Source organism: Hippoglossus hippoglossus, chromosome 13 (assembly GCF_009819705.1).
Source record: "Hippoglossus hippoglossus isolate fHipHip1 chromosome 13, fHipHip1.pri, whole genome shotgun sequence".
Lineage (NCBI taxonomy): Eukaryota > Metazoa > Chordata > Actinopteri > Pleuronectiformes > Pleuronectidae > Hippoglossus > Hippoglossus hippoglossus.
The window spans coordinates 11,289,732-11,306,594 of NC_047163.1; the positions used below are offsets into that span (position 1 = coordinate 11,289,732).

General features: G+C 39.7%; 2 protein-coding genes across 3 annotated transcripts; one reads left to right on the forward strand and one right to left on the reverse strand.

Annotated features, from left to right (window-relative positions):
- Positions 1 to 2,954: 2,954 nt before the first annotated feature.
- Positions 2,955 to 16,257, reverse strand: LOC117773189 (4F2 cell-surface antigen heavy chain). The gene is made up of 10 exons (XM_034604903.1): positions 16,134 to 16,257; positions 15,674 to 16,046; positions 14,154 to 14,318; positions 13,985 to 14,067; positions 13,819 to 13,896; positions 13,684 to 13,742; positions 13,425 to 13,605; positions 3,715 to 3,822; positions 3,584 to 3,646; positions 2,955 to 3,434 (listed from the first exon to the last, which is right to left on the reverse strand). The coding sequence occupies exons 1-10, from the start codon at positions 16,161 to 16,163 to the stop codon at positions 3,027 to 3,029; spliced, it is 1,548 nt and encodes a 515-aa protein (XP_034460794.1). The 5' UTR covers positions 16,164 to 16,257; the 3' UTR covers positions 2,955 to 3,026.
- On the forward strand, positions 5,355 to 12,569 carry LOC117773190 (sterile alpha motif domain-containing protein 3-like). Of its 2 annotated transcripts, none has more exons than XM_034604904.1 (6): positions 5,355 to 5,496; positions 8,610 to 8,664; positions 8,938 to 9,926; positions 10,051 to 10,212; positions 10,305 to 10,400; positions 11,695 to 12,569. In XM_034604904.1, exons 3-6 carry the CDS (start codon positions 8,958 to 8,960, stop codon positions 12,004 to 12,006), a joined length of 1,539 nt encoding a protein of 512 aa, XP_034460795.1. In that variant the 5' UTR covers positions 5,355 to 5,496; positions 8,610 to 8,664; positions 8,938 to 8,957; the 3' UTR covers positions 12,007 to 12,569. The 2 variants fall into 2 exon arrangements, with proteins under 2 accessions (XP_034460795.1, XP_034460796.1); XM_034604905.1 differs by lacking the exon at positions 5,355 to 5,496 and adding an exon at positions 6,789 to 7,628.
- Positions 16,258 to 16,863: the final 606 nt, after the last annotated feature.

The following is a 16,863-nucleotide window of genomic DNA, read 5'->3' on the forward strand; positions in this document are numbered from 1 at the left end:
AATCTATATTACAGCCAGCCACCAGGTGGCAATCCAGATTTGGCTTCACTTTGAGGGAGCTTTGATGTCGTCCATTTTTAGTCTATGTATCTAACAGGTACGATGTTGACAATGTTTAGGAGTAAACAAAGTATAGAGGAGTCTGATGGGAATGTTGCTCACTGGAGGTACGTCATGAATCAATGGAATGGATGCATGTAAATCCACTTAAACTGATGATGGTGCTCAATTAATCGTTATGAGGTTAGCACAATATATAAATCACCATATCAATGTACCAGATCTCTGCACATTAGATGTCAAAACATTTCACTCAAAACCAAGAATATCAACCTCACGCATTAGATTGAAAAGTCAGGAGGTCACCAAGAGTCAGTACTAAGCATTGTCTTCTCTGGAACATGAATGTCAGTGGCCGTCGAACAGTCTTGACCCAAAGGGCTGAACTGATGGAGCAACACTGCCATCCCAAACTCCACTTGTGTGTGTAAAAAGTATTTTTTATAAAAAACGCAGATCTTGATCTCACCAAGTCTGGGTTCCAGCTGTGTTACATTTACATTGTTCCTGTGAAAGTGATCTTGGAAATGGTCCTTTCACTAATCACCTCTGAAACACGGTGCTGGTTGTTTTTTGCTGAAACAGAATAAATAATCTTGATCTCTCATAATGTACCCTGACAGACAGCATTGACCTCCTACTGCCCACAGTTCCACCTGCAACACAGCCTGCCACTATGAAAAACCAATATGAATACATGCAGTTAATTATAAGGGGCCTCTGTGTAAGATGGGCCCGTATCTTTCTAAATTATAACCTCTGTCCTTTAGTCCTAAATTCAGGACTTTTCCAAACTATGTCTGAGAGTTGAGTTATTCAGGTTTAAAAGTCTCAAACTAGATTCCTGTTTGTGTCCAGCTCATCATATAGTTGTATTGCATGAACATTGGATTGCACCTCACTGATTTCTAAGCTACCTGTGATGATCGTCTGTGAATGTTCTTTTAATAGCCACTTGCTTTCAAGAAAAAAGAAACTGCTGCTGCAAAATGCACTGAAAATGAATCTTTTGTTGTCGTGACCAATGCCGTGTCTGCATTTAGATGTATGAATGTATGTATTTATGCTTTTTCACCGTGCCGTGATGTTGTGCATCCTCATGATTGTGCTGGTTTATTCAGTTGAGTGTAGAGATAACGGTGACAACAGACGTGGTGTTTTCAGTTTTTCCAGATGTGTTGCGCTTTATAGTCTTCGACGCTCAGTCACGTGTGACCCGGCGTAAATCAGATACTTATCACTTGCACATTTTGTTCTTCGGGCGCATACATTTTTGAGATTTGTATCCATTGTAATAAAGAAATACATTTTATTGTAAACAGTATGGTACACATTTTGTTCATGTAAAATAAAATATCAAAAGAAAAACTGACATTTATTTGAGACTCTTGAGAGTGTAGATGTTACTTCTGTGAAACAATTTGGACAAATTTGAGTTCATCATGTTGCAAATCACATTTTCCTCAGAAATGTGAGAAATGAGATACAGAGGGAAAAAACCAAATGAAAAACAGAAAACATAACGTGATATTGAGAGGGCGTTTTTCAACAGTTTGTTTTGATTAACAAAATATTTGTGTTATGAAATAATGAACAACCCCATTGATGTCAACCAATATCGTTCCTTGAGAAGTAAGAGATTGTTAATTAAAAAATATATTACATGTTAAAATACTGACAGACATGATTCATGGCAATAGATAGCTTAAGTGTTAATACAGATAAATATTTACAATTCAAATTGCATGTTCGTGCAGGAAATATGGATCTATTCAATTAAAAATGACGTGTAATATTAGCAATAACAAATTCAAGAGCCAAATGATGACAGCTTATGCAAACCGTATAATTGTATGTATTTGTATTGGTTTGCCATGATTAGTTAAATATTGACATCCTAGTCTCATAAGAGTTTAGATCTTGTCAGAGCAACAGAGCAGAGACCATTGCTGTAGCGCCACTGTGTGGTTAACCAGTGTACACCTTCTAAAGTTACACCACAGGCAATTACTCTTAACAGAATGAAGTACTCAATCTTTTTGTTTTAATAAATATAGAAATATAAAAAGCCTTTTCCATCACACGCTTTTATTTCTTCTATTCATTTAAGTTATCTCTGCATTTAGTTATTTATACTTTATAGATCTTGTTACTTTATATATATCTTGTCCTTCATAATAAAGTGGCAGAAAGGATTTTGTGAAGACTCTGTAAATCACTGCGAAGCTTCATCTGCAGAGAAGTGAGAACAAAACATTGTCCCAAGTGAGTGATTGTGGTGCCACTGCAGAGGGTTTTCACTTTATCACCCAGGCCACATGTTAATATTTAGTTACAATGACGACTTTTAAAGCTTTACACAACCAGACCACAATGCCATCTTAGACCAGCTGATCGTCTTCTGGTAGTTCCCAGAGCCTGATTGGAGACTGGAGACCGGAGGCTGTCGTGCTTTTGCTGTTCCAGCTGCTGGAATGACTTAGCATTTGAGATCAGCTACATCTGTTACTGCTTTGAAAGTCCCTCTTAAATAGTTTTTTCTTTTTTTTAAAGAAAGCCTTCATCAGCCTGGGTGAATGTTGATGTGTTTCAATGACATTTAATGACAAATTTAAGTTTTTTTTAATTCTATTGTTTTACTCTCTTGTGAAGCATTTTGAATCCTTTTCAAGAAGTGCTAAACAAAAAAAAATGCTGGTTATTATTGTTATAAATTAACCATTTCAGAGTTCCTCTGGTATTACACAGCTTGTCTATTGTGACTCTGGAGGAAATTATTATTACCTCTGGAGTTCAGACTTTTTGTCTTTACTACCGTGCTTAACACACAAAAACTGGTCGGCACAAATTGGACCTATGCTGTGAAAATAAGAAATAATGGGAAACACAGAATACACGTTCAATATTTTATTTGCAGGTATCTCTGGCATTGAGAACCTATTCTGTGAAAAGAAAACTCCCAGCATTTAGGAGTAACTTCCTCCCTCAAACAGTTTGATGACGATGGCCTCGTGGGGCTGCAGTTCCAGCGTGTAGAGCGACGTCGACCCCAGGCGGTTCATTCCTGTGCTGGACACAAACACTCCGGCCTCGGGCAGACTCGGGGCCCAGGCCGGATCCAGAGCGTGAATCTCAGGCCAGAGGTTGAGCAGAACGAGGAAGTGGACGCAGCCCCAGGATCGCAGGAAGGCCAGGATGGTGGGAGATGAAGGAGAGGCGAGAGTGGAGTTGGAGGAGGATGAGGAGGAAGAGTTGGTGGAGGTGTTGAAGGGGAGGAAGGTGAAGCTGCCGTACAGAAGAGCTTCCTCTCTGGCTCTGGAGTTACTGAGCGAAGTAAAAAGAGCCACGGCTGCACGCCTCGCCTTCTCCTTCTCCTGAGAGAGGGATGGTGTCAGAAAGTTAAATATTAACTCAAGCGATCCTTTGTTTCTCCAAGTGCAGCTTTCTATGACTCATTTGTTTAACAAGTCACGGCGGATAAGACAGAGGTATTTGTAGAGGGAACGCTGGTTTTATTACTCACTGTATTGGTGTCTGATGGTTCATTCTTCTGTCTGTGTGATGAGCCAATGTTCAGAGACCCATTCTGTGGCAGAAAACTTTTATTTGGTATCAGCAACTCTTAAAATGGTGTTTGTTTGTCTGTTTGTTTACCTGTGTTTGGTCGATGTCCTCATCATACTGGACTGTGGGTGATCCTGGCAGAGTCATCATCAACACCAGGAGTAAATTCTTTAGCTCATGAGGCGCTTCTCCTCCGATCTGCAGAAACACAGTTATAATAATAACACTATGTCTAAACCAAAGGACAATGGAATTATATACTAAATTATACATGTGATTCAGTTAAAACTATAACAATAAAGACGATTACAAAACTGTCCTAATTTTCTCACAGGCAACTTTTAATTTCCAAACACAAATTTAGTTTTAAACTCCCAGTTTGGTCATGTGTTTGTTAGCATGTTAAATATTTGGATTTTAGACTGTTAATGGAACAAAAAATGGTATTTGAATATATCGCCTCATAGTCAAACTGACCCACAAAAACAATTAAATCAATAAAGTAATCAGATTATTGATAATGAACTGAACCGTTGGTTGCTGCCCTAATTTCAGTATGTTCAACTTATGCAGAGTTCACATCCAGTAAATCTGTGCAAAACCTCAAATACACTGTAAAACCTAACAGTACATCTTACTAAATGAAGTAAGTTACAATAACTCAATTCTCAAAAAAAGTTGAGGCCACTAATTATCAATAATTTAACATAACTCAAAAGTAAATTATTGAAGTAATAACTTAGTTATTTTGAGTGCGCTTAAATTCGTAGATCATTTTAAGTACTGGTGACATAATTCAATTTGTTTCATTGACTCGTTTTCTTTAAGTTGATTTTATACTATTACAAAAAATGCAATTCCCATGGGCTGCTATTTTCCTATGTCTTAGGATTTTAAATTGTATTTTTGTTTTTTTTAATAAATCATCATATTGTGGATAAGTATGCATCCAGATCATCTTTAATAATCCTCCAAAGTGGAACCTAAGTGAGGATGTTAATTACATTACGTACAAGCAGGTATTTTTAACAACTTGATTGACAGAAAATGAATTGCCAACTAATATGATACGTGATTCATCGTGTAGCATATGTACATTTGAAAGTACAAATGACAATTGTTTCATAAATTCAGCTTCTCAACTATGAGAATATATTGTTTTATTTTCCTTGTCTTATAAATCTTTTAATATTTTGGAGTGTTGAAGGATGGGGCGATTACATCACTGTGGGGTCAACTTCTGTTTGTGATTTCTAAACGATTTTCCAGCCCAAATCATTATCGTATTTTATAGTCCGGACCATATTTCCTGCGTGTCACGGCTGCGGGTTCCTAGTATTTCCTCGAATAAAAGCACGGATCTATACGCAAGAAAACGTCAAGACTCTACGTTATGAGTCCGTGCATCTTCCGCTCCTGCAACAATAAAACCTTATTAAAATAAATGAATCGATTCAGTCAACAGAAACGCGAGAGTGCTTTTACTCTGAAGTGGGCACAGGAAAAAGTGAGTGCTTTAACCTGATGACCTGGCGCTGAGGTAAAGCGGATCTACGGCCAATTTACACCAGTAACGCAGACAGCGAGGCCCGGGGGTAAACTGTGTCAGATATTTAGAAAAGCTATTTGAGCTTTTACAGACTCATTCAACTTTCTGCGTCAACTTCACGTAAGTCTGCTCACAACCGGTAACCGTTCACCTGCTGTCGCACACGGTACCGAGGGGGACGGAGGGCGGAACCGGTTCGAACCGGTCAGCACCAGGTTTGCACTCGGCACCGGAGTGATGGAAAAGATCGGCGCGAAGAGTTTTTTGCTGGACAAACTTCACTGCTGACCGAGAACCCCGCGACGATACTTCTTCCACGCAAGGTAACGTTGTTCCTTTATTGCTTGGTTTTTTAAATATACAAGAACAATGTCTGACCGCTGAAACTTGCTAATGAGTTCGGTAAACGGCGCTAGCTTGAAGCGCGGCCAATTCCCGCTTCTGAAAAACGTTCAAAAGTTAACGGTCAAACGTCGTGTAGCTAAAGTTGGCAGTTGTTGAGTTAACATTAGTAAGTTTGTGAAAGTGTTCGGTCAAGCTCCAGTTATAGTTCGCTAAGTTCGGTAACGTTAAGGTAATAACTGTTCAACTATTTTAAAAGCACAGAATGAGAAAGAGAATGGCGGTGGAAACATGTTAGCTTGGCATGGTGCTTTCAGGCTCCACCTTGTTAACGGTCATTGTGGAAAAGTGGCAGGTGTGTGAAGACTACAACCAAAATCAAAGTTTCTGCCGAGACTTAGAGTTCTACTGCCTAAAGGTCAGTTGTTTTAAGGAGAGCAAACCATGTGGAAATGTAAATTGTGTGATTTTTCTACTGCCCTACAAATACAGTTATTGAGACATTACAGACTGTATCATGGCCAGTATTCCACAATTTCACCTTTACCGTGCCTGTATAACAACTGTTTGTGTACATTTAGTACTTTTAATTCACTAAAGGTACATTTGTCAAGAACACATTCAGAGAAAAAAGTGGTAGGTGAAGACGGTATTCAGAGGGCATTTCATTGCCCTGTGTGTGATTTTAAGCAACCATTTGTTGAGAGGGACATGTTTATACACCTAAGGGGGCATTTAAGACGGAAAGAAATAGTGCCATGTCCTTTCAGGGCCTGCAAGTTTAAAACAAATGTTTACTCCACATATAATGCCCACAAATGCAGAGAACACCAACATGTGTCAGACTACAATGTAGAAGTTGTGGTGGAAACTGTTTCAAATGTTTGTCAGTATAGTGACATTGAACAGGATCCAGTTCAGTTTTCAGATGAAAATGAAACTGCCACTGTGTCAGACAGAAGCAATGAAGGGTTAGCAGAGCAGTTACAGTACAACCTGGCTGCCTTCTTCTTGAAAATGCAAACCATTCTCCATGTATCACAGAGGGCAACACAGGAAATCATTGAGCATATGGATCAGTTGTTTTCACTTTCAGAACCTGTTATCAGAAAATCGGTAACAAAGATATTAGAAAAACATAACTGCCCTGTTACTGACACACTTGTAAATGACATTGTGCAGGCAGTTTCAGATAGTAATGTTTTGCACAAATCAGTTACATCTGAAGGACCACTGTCCACAGCCAAGAGACGAAAATCATATTATGAGGAGACGTTTCCATTTGTTAAGCCTGTAGAGTACCTTATTGAGTCGTCCCAGCATACCTTTATGTATGTGCCCATTCTCACATCTTTGCAGCAGTTGTTGAAAAAAACAGATGTACTTGAGAAAGTCAAAGAAACTACTGCACAGTTGCCTGGGCATTATTCATCATACTGTGATGGCTCATACTACAAGGAAAATCTGCTTCTTTCTGATGAGGGTCAGAAATTATCAATAATTCTCTATGTTGATGATTTTGAAATTGCAAACCCTCTAGGAACATCAAAAAAAATACACAAAGTCTGTGCAGTTTATTGGACATTAGCTAACCTGCCAGTAAAGTACCGCTCAGCCCTCCACACTACTCAACTGGCTCTATTGTGCAATTCAAATGATGTAAGGAAGTTTGGATATGCAAAAACATTTGCACCCCTCTTGAGTGACCTAAAAACTCTTGAAGAAGCTGGTGTCTACATTGAAACATTTGGTGACTGCCTCAAAGGCACAGTCTACTCTGTTGTGGCTGATAACCTTGCTGCCCATGGGCTAGCTGGTTTCAGTGAGTGTTTCAGGTCTACATATTTCTGCAGGTTTTGTCTTGCCACCCAGACAGAATTGCAAATGTCAGATGCAGTCTCTGGTAGTTTTGAGATGAGAACCAAAGATCTGCATGATAACCATGTTCAAGAAATACAGAACAATGACAATGGAGACAGTTGCGGTGTAAAACGCAGTTGTGTTCTCTCTGACCATCTCTCTTATTTCCATCCTGTCACTGGATTTCCACCTGACATCCTACATGACCTGTTTGAGGGTGTGGTTCCTGTGGAGTTGGCACATTGTTTGAAAGGTTTGATCACAAAAAAATACTTCACTTTGGAAGAGTTGAATAGGGCAATACTGTCCTTTCCCTTCCAACATTCTGACAAGGTTGACCGCCCTCACCCGATTCCTCAAAATTTTGCTAAGAGAGGAACAGTTGGGGGGAATGGGCATGAGAATCACACTCTGATTCGATTGCTTCCTATTCTCATTGGCTCCAGAGTCCCAGAAGGGGACAAATTCTGGGAAGTGCTAATGGACTTAAAAGATATTGTTGAGCTTGCTATGTCTCATAATTTCAGTGATGATACTATTCAGTACTTGGCGTGTAAGATTTCAGATCACAGGCAGCTGCTTCAGGAAGTCCTTCCTAGCTTACGATTACGCCCAAAGCATCATTACATAGAGCATTATCCTCATCTCATTAAGTGCTTTGGTCCTCTGGTGCATCTCTGGACAATGAGATTTGAGGGGAAGCACAAAGTTTTCAAGAAAGTTATTCATGACACTCATAACTACAAAAATGTGTTGAAAACTTTGGCAGAGAGACACCAAAACATGATGGCATTCTATTTGGCATCTCCAAGGTTTTTCAAGCCACAAGTACAAACTTCAAAAGTGGAGTCTATCTATGTTGAGTCACTGCCTACTGATACACATGCATTAATATCGAGCATCACAGACAGCAGCTGTGTATACGGCACAAAACAGGTAACCATTGAAGGCACAACTTTTGTGGCGAGCATGTTTGTTTGCACTGGGACACATGCCGCATTGCCTGAGTTTAAAGAGATCAGAAACATATTACTAATCAGAAATAACATCTTCTTTCTTCTGAAAGACTATGAGACCTGGTATATTGAACATTTACGGTCCTATGAGCTAACAGATCATAAAAGCATGGAGGGCCATACAGTGAAATCTGTGTGTCAGCTAACTGATCAAATGCCACAGGTTGCCTACAAAGTTTCAGGCAAGCTTATTCTGACAACTAAACATTTCATTCCAGTGTCTGAGTAAAGGAGCAGCACAACGGCAAGCAGCCTTCCTCAGCCATTTTTCCGGTAAGGTACTATGTGTTGGAGTATATCATTACTGTATAATGGTTAGTTATATTTGTGAATAAGTTGAATAATTAGCTTAAGATTGCATTGTTCCAATTATACCATGCTCTGTTGTAAAATATTTAACCAGTCCATTTTCAATATTTTGGGAAAGTTAAATTGAAGAGCAGCAGAAAAGTGAGCAGCTAATGTACAGATTCTTGTGGGTGGTCTATTCAGCTAGTAAAAAACAGAGAGCCAGGTACAAGTAACTATTTGTGTTTTGTGTTACAGGTCTTCCTAATACAGCGTAAATGGATCCGAATGCTGTCCTAAAACTAAGGGTCATCCTAGATGATATCAACGCTGAAAGGCTTATTTTGCCCTCTCGTCCTGAGACTGTAAATGCCCTCATATTGGAGGTGAAAAACAAGTTGAACCTGGCCTATGACTTTCGCCTTCAGTTCCAAGACCCAGAGTTTGACAATGCTCTCTGTAATTTAGTTAAAATAGAGGACCTTCCATCCAAGGCAACCATTAAGATAGTTAGATTTGTTGATTTAGATATTAGTTCAACCAGCACAGATGACACAGTGTTCCTGTCTGATAACACAGATTCACCAGAGCGTCTTTGTCGATGGCCAGAGATATTTGTTGTTCCAACATTCTCATATGAGGTGGAGTATGCTCTAAGAGAGGGCAACTCTGCATATGTGCAGGAGGGAAAAACTCTCAGGTTGATCAGGGATCAAAAACACAACATATTAGATGCAATGGCTGCTGAAATATATAAACATAAAGCATATCCTAGTACCAAAGAGATAGTCAAGGCTGCTGAGGCTCTGGTGAGCAAACACCCCTGTCTGAAAGAAAATGGTTCCAAAACGGGGTACGAGGGTTGGAAGAACAGTTTGCGCTTCAAAATGGGCAACTACAGGACAAAACTGAGCAGGGCTGGCATAAAGGAAGTGGCTATGAATGCAGGAAAGCGCAGCAGGTCTAATCCAGAGGGTGCAGCATCCAGGGCCAACATCAAAAGACCCAGAAGAGGGGAAGTCAACTTCCTTCCTAATTATCCACTGGGAGAAACTAAGGACACATTGGAGACCATGAGGCTTGAGATGGTGGAGCAGTTCAAGAGGACATCGATTGAAAGAGACACGGTTCTCATCCACCAACTCATGCAGCGTACCTTTGCACTAAGGCGCGAAGAAATTGTGAATTCAGGTCCTCCCATTGCTGAACTAAAAGACAGATGGCCTGGACTCTTTTCTGAAGCCCAAGTGAGTAAACAATTAAAAAAAGAGCAATTAATTGACAAAACACTACTTGATCTGGAAAAATGAGCTTGAGTTGTTTAATATAATATGTCTATTTGTCTGTCCTATGCTGTTGTTTTCCATGCAGCTCTACACTGAATTCCACAGGATCACCAATCAAAATCTGCCACATTCCTTCTATGCTGCCCTTGACAAGTACACACCACTGCTGCTAAAGCTCTACAAAAAGAAGAAGACTGGAAGTTTTGCCGAGAAGATGGAAGAGGTTATAATGGCATATAATGTTCAGGTAAAATATTTTTTGTGTATTACATAATGTTGAATGTGAACAGGATGCCCCAACATCCATCTATGCATAACCTGTGTATGTTTGTTCAACAGGACAAGAACAACATCACTGCAGCTCGAACGACAGCCCTGGCCGGCCTACCACTCTACTTAAAGGAGGATTCATCAGAGGTCTTCAAAACTTGCAAGGTATGTTTGAATTCTTTTCCATTTCCACAGCTTTTTCACCAAAACCTCATTATCTACTCACCACTATGCCGATGGAGGGGTGGGTGAAGTGTTTGAGTCCGGAAAACACTTTAGGAGTTTCAGGGGCAAACAGTGTTGCAGCTAAATCCAACACAATTGAAGTAACTGGTGATCAGTTCTTCAAATGTAAAAAAAAACCTTAACATGCCTCCATACTATGCGTGTGGTGTCATCCAAGTGTCCATAAGCCCGTACATTCAAATTTGATTTGAAACGGCTTCATTTAAACCATGTTTTTAGCCTAAATGTCCATGATATCCTCTTTTGGAGCCGTGTTCACGTTTGCAAGCAAACACTGCACACAAGCTAACAGCCAAAGGGTATGCACGGGGTGCGCGTTAGCATCACTACCTCCAGAAAACAAGGTGTAAATGACGCCGTCTCGACTTGAATTTGAATGTCCGGGCTTACGGACACTTGGATGACCCCACAGGAGCATTATGGAGGCATTTCAGTTTTTTTTCTGTTTGAGTTAGTTCAATTGTGTTGGAATTGGCTGCAACGCTGTTCACCCCTAAAACACAAGGTTTGTTTTGGACTCAAAACTTCACCCACCCCGCCATCAGCATAGTGGTGAGTAGATAATGAGTGAATTTTAACTTAATAATATTTTAATATCTTCATCTATTTCCAAAGATTTTTTTGTATTTGTTCAGTCATAACATATGCCCTAGCCAGGCAGTGCAGTATGCAGGAGGAATGATTACATACACCAACTTTTAAAAAGAACATAATATGTGAGTCATTTTTTGATAGCTATCATTCAGGGGTTGGGTTCAGGTAACAGAAATCTTAAAAAATTTGCTTAAAAATCACATGTCATCAAGTACAGAAACTAATTTAACAGATTATCTGCTCCCAAGTTTGGGATACAAATTTGTAAAATAAGATTTGGCTCCTTACTCATCCCTTCTCATCTCTGTGGATGGTGTATTTTTGTGCTTCTCTAATTCACAAATGTCAAAGTGGTTACGTCTTGAAACTTTATCTGTAACTAATGACTTAATCAGCTATTTTGAGCAAAATATAAGCAACAAATTCATACCCAATCCAGAACTCTGCCCTCACTATATATACAACTCAAAGGTAATGATCCACCTAAAAAATCTTGCACTCATGGAAGGTATTGGTGCACCACATAGAAGAACTAATGAATTAACCTTTTTCACAGCAATCATATTATATGGTTTGTAAAAGTACACTCAACCACACTGGACATGTATTCCCTTTTCAGGATGAGTTGGAGGCAACCCAGGAGGGAGCAGTGGCTCTGGTGGCAGTGGTGGATGAAGCGGAGGTGCCTGCAGGAGTTCCCTTTGAAACTCACCATGTGTCAATCGTCCTCGAAGATCAGGTTGTAATGTCTCACAGATCTTGGACTGATTCACTGGTAATTTTGTTTGGACTGATCTATGCTCTACATTTGAGCTACCCTGAGAAGCTGAGTGGCTTCTTTGAGTTCATCCAGGTTGTCCTGCTAAATCTTGACGATGGGAGAAAGCAGCTCAAACCTAAGTTACAGTCCTTGAGAAATGAGCTGGAGTAGGTTGTCAGTAGCTTTTAATGTTGAATGTCAGCATTGTTTTTTGCTTGCATGCCAAATACTGGTAGCTAATGACATGTATATACAGTAAACTATGGCACCTCTGATTTGTGTGTTAAAATAGGTCATATTCTTGGATTGCTTCTGTGGTGTTCTCACTTCTCTTTACCACATGGAAATATGTTGAATTTTTATTTATATGCTTTTTATATGAGCCTCATTTTCATTGTTAATTCCAGCATATAAATGTTAATGTATACGACATTTAATTCAACAGCTTCATTGTAAAACAATATTGGCACGGAATCCAAGGGAATCCAAATGTTGACGTTAAAAATGTTTTCTTTTGTCAGCTACTGACACTTTGGGTGAACTATACCTTTAAACTGTTAACTTAAAATATGCCCTGCTTTATGTTATACAGTTGATCGTTATGGGCATAAGAATGTGCTTAGTCTGCTGTAGCCTTTAAGATTGCATATGTGAAAAATCTGAGAGATATTTCTTTGAATTTCAGCAGCTGGTTGCATTGAGATGTGAACAACAAAATAAATTGCTCAAGCTGAGTCATGTGGGTGTTTTTATTTTGAGTTAATAGAGCTTAACAGGTTTAAGGCAATCAGTTTCATCAAATGAACTGAGTAGCCATAATAAAGTTTTAAGTCATCACAACTACAATGTAATACTTTTCTTAAATGGAAGACAACTAAGTCAATTTAACTTAAGTGGTAACATTTGTACAAAGAAGGTTCATTTAAGTTAGTCTTACTTAATTCACTAACATTCTGTCAACACATTGTAAATAAGTTTGGGTAAATACTGCATATGACTATAGAATACTAAATAGACTTAAGTTCAGGTAACTTATAGGGATTGGCAATATTAACTTTATTTACCCAAGTTGCCTCATCAATAAATATTTGAGTTACTTTTGCTTAAATCAAATAATTTGTAGATTTTAAATTGTTTGAGTTAATAAACTTAAATGGTACAAGGCAATCAGTTTCAGCAAACAGTTTGAGTTGACCTAACTTGTCAGGTTTTACAGTGTACATTGCACAATCTACTTTTTTGCAATTTTTCAGGTGCAAAATTGAATTGACGAAAAGTTACACCATGAATAAATCTGATCAATATTCAAGGTTGCGTGCCTGCAAATTGAAAATTTCTGCTAAATAAAATATTTAATTGGCAAAATGTTTAATTGACAAATATAGCCACAGTGAAGTTTTTCACATGACAATTTGGTGCCGTTATACTGTTTTACATTATATAAAGAGATGAGTGTTTTTTAGTCTCATGTTGACATCACACGTGCAGTTCAACTAATAGTAACTCAACGTTAGACTATTGTATTGTATTAGTTTCAGCTAGGTGTACCTAATAAACTGCCCACTGACTGTAGAATGCAAGTCTCTTACTGTCCAGCTCGGCCATGTATCCTCTTCTCTTGTTAGCAGGTGCGTCTCTATAGCGTTGGCTACTTCCTGTGCAGACAGGGGCTGTTGTGACGATGGCAGAATTGACCTCATGACCACATCTACCAGTGTCGTGTTTCTCAGAGCTGGCAGGAAGTCTTGCGTTTGTTTCACCACCACAATCCTGAAGAGACGCACACTTACAATTACCTCGTCATTTAAGGACAACACATCTGTCCACATCTGCACACACACGCAATACCTCTCCTCCTCCTCCTGAGTGCTAAACTCCCTGAAGAGACCTCTCCACTCCAGCAGAATCTGAAATGTAAATATTTTATAGGAAATGCTGCTGCTTATAAGGAATTTCAAAAACATTAATCAACCATCAGTTGACCTTTTCTGAATATGCTGCATCTGTATCACAGATGGCAAATCCTGCCACACCCTGCTCCAACCAGAACTGCAGTGAATTCTGTGGAAATAATAAGGTCATGTTTGAGAAATCGAGCATATCTGAGAACTTCACATGAATAGTAGCCTGAGCAGAGAGTGGGTTTCACCTCGACCGGGGCTGAGAGGTTTGTTGGTTTATTTCCTGCTCCATATAGATCCAGTTTACAGAAGTCTAACACCACTTTGAGACCTGCAAATCCAGTATAAAAACATGAATCCTCAAATCAGGCAGGAAAAACCTCAGAGTGGACATACGCAGGTTGTCGCTTTGCTCACCTGCTTTGTTGCTCTCTGCGAGCAGATGTTGGATCTGAGGCAACGTCCCCAAACTTCCACCGGTCGCAGTGACGTTTAAAGGAGACGGCTCTTTATGGAACAGGCCCTCCAGGATTAGAGCCCCTATACCCAGGGACTTGAAGTAAGGAAGCTGCTCACACAGTGCTTGAGACAGAAGACATTACAAAGTTAGTGATATTTACCCATGTATCCATTCAATTATCTATATCGCCTTATCTTTTAAGGGTCATAGGGGGGGCTTGAGCCCATCCCTGCTGACATTGGGCGAGAAACATCCTGCAGGTCCCCAGCGTATAACAGGGCCAACATCATAGACAAACATTTGCACTCTCATTCACACGCACACAGTCCTGCAGAACTGATGTCAAGAAACACAAGCAGGTCATTTCCTCTTACAAATCAGTGCTTTTGTAGAAATTCTGTGGAAACCGATGACTTTTCTGTCAGATAGGGATCTTCTGGCGACTGGTCTATCTGAAGTGTGAAAGACTTTGGCCCTGAGGTAAGTTTTCTTACAGTTATCGAGAACTGGTTTGGCAGTTGTGAAAATTCCCATTGCTGCCAGAATGAATGTTGTCTTTCAATGTCAGCGCTAATCCACTAATAAGTGTTTATAAACTGGCAACGTTACAGAGCAAACGAAATTGGGGAATTCCCACTAGGCCTCAAGAAGCCTTGACAACTCCAAAATTGAAGCCAAAGAGTGTGGATCAAATTTACAGATTGCAAAACTGAAAATTAAGTATTCTCCAATTTTTTTTCTTGCAAAAGTTTGCAAAAAAGGTCAAAACAAACTCTTAAAAAAAGTATCTTGCAGCCTATAAAGTTTTTCTGAAAAGACACTGCATGAATATAAGATACTGTATATCTGGAGAAATCGCCATGCCTCCAACACGACATACCAGTCAAACTTATTGAATCTTCAATATGTAAGAAATGTAGCAGCACACTTTGCTTGGAGCTAAAGCAAAAGTAAAATCTAAAATATAGTTTTTTAATGGTTAAAATGTTTCCTCAAATTGTGGCAAAATAGTTTATACAAAAGTCCAAATTTATGAATGCAAGACAACCATTTTAGTGATTTTTTAAAGTAAATTAGATAGAGATTTAGATCATATTCTAAAAAAAAGCACTAAGATGTGTAAAAAATGCCCTTTATTCTTTCTTTTAATCTAAGTTGGTGTCTGTCTTTTATGAAAACATAATTTTTTCAATTAACTGACTCAAAAAAGTCATCTTGTTGTTGGAGACACTGGAACAAAAGTCCGTGAATATTTATTTATCATTTGTAAAGTTGTTGCAGTTTGGAATTTATTCATTTTATTATTTTTTTTAATAAATATATGAATATGGACCCGAGTCTGAACTAAAGCTAAACCAAACTATGTTTATATTTGTTCTATTGGTGTGTGGTGTCATATCCTGTCTTTGTATTGACCTCTTGAAATGTTTTGTTATTGTAAATAAAGTTTTTTTGTTTTTAAGCCTGGTCTCCTCACCACTGATGCCCTCCGACCCCTCCGCCCCCATGTTGGGCTGCAGCTGGTGGAACAGACACTTCTGCCACCACCGCAGCGGAGTGGCCACGGGCCGGGGACTCGTCACTATGATGGCGATGGAGGTGGCCAGGATGGCGAGCCAGGCCATCCAGAACAGTAACACCAGGTAACAGCGCAGCCTCCTCCACCACGGGCCTCCTGCTACGGCCTGCAGCTCCGCCTTGCTCAGGGGCTGCCACCGCACCGCCGGCTCCGGTTCCGGCTCCGGGATGAGCAGCGGCGCCGTCTCCGAGCCGCCCGCACCGCCCAAAAGGCCGGGGCCCACCACGCTGCCGTACCCGGTGTCTCCTGCGTCCAGCGGCATCCTGTCCGTCTGTAGGTGAGACACGAGAGGGGTGGAATGGTTTAATGTCACTTTGTGGAAGCAGGAGAGTGTGTGTGTGTGTGTGTGTGTGTGTACCAGGGTGTCTGTCTCCTCTGGGTGCTCCATGTACACAGATGTGACCAGCTGCTGCTCCCCTCACTGAGCAGATCAGCCATGAGCAGCTTCACGCACGTGGTTACAACACCTGATATCTGACATGATCCAGGTCAGCTGACAGCCTCATACTGGCCTCTGATTGGCTAATTGATCTCAGGTTGGGCCTAAAGTCATGTCAGTATCTTTCAGCCAGAAAGACTGTACAAGGAGAATGAGCGGAGCCTCTTGTATTATCTGAAACATCTCAATATAATATTCACAATAATACATCATATCTTTAAGATTGAAAGTTAAGTTCACTCATGTGTTTAAGTGAATTTACAAAAGAATTGTTTATAATGTTGACCAGGAAGTTATTTACATATTTATGTTTACACATTCATTGTTTACATATTTAAATATCTACGTCATAAGAACAGTACTGATGTGTTGAAACTGCCTCTGTAGTTCTTTCACATTCACCTGAGTCTCAGGCCTTTCTGGCTTCTTATTGGTTAGTTCAGTGACATGAGCATGAGAAGCAGGAAGTGTGTGTTGCTGATGTAGATGAGAAGTGTAGAGAAGAGGAAAGTGATCCGTCTCCATCCTGTTGTTCCTTTACATTAAGAGTGATCCAACTACCCCACATTAAACCCCCACTTTATATATATATATATATATATATATATATTAGTGATAGATGTGGAAATCCCAGCAGATAGTAACATCA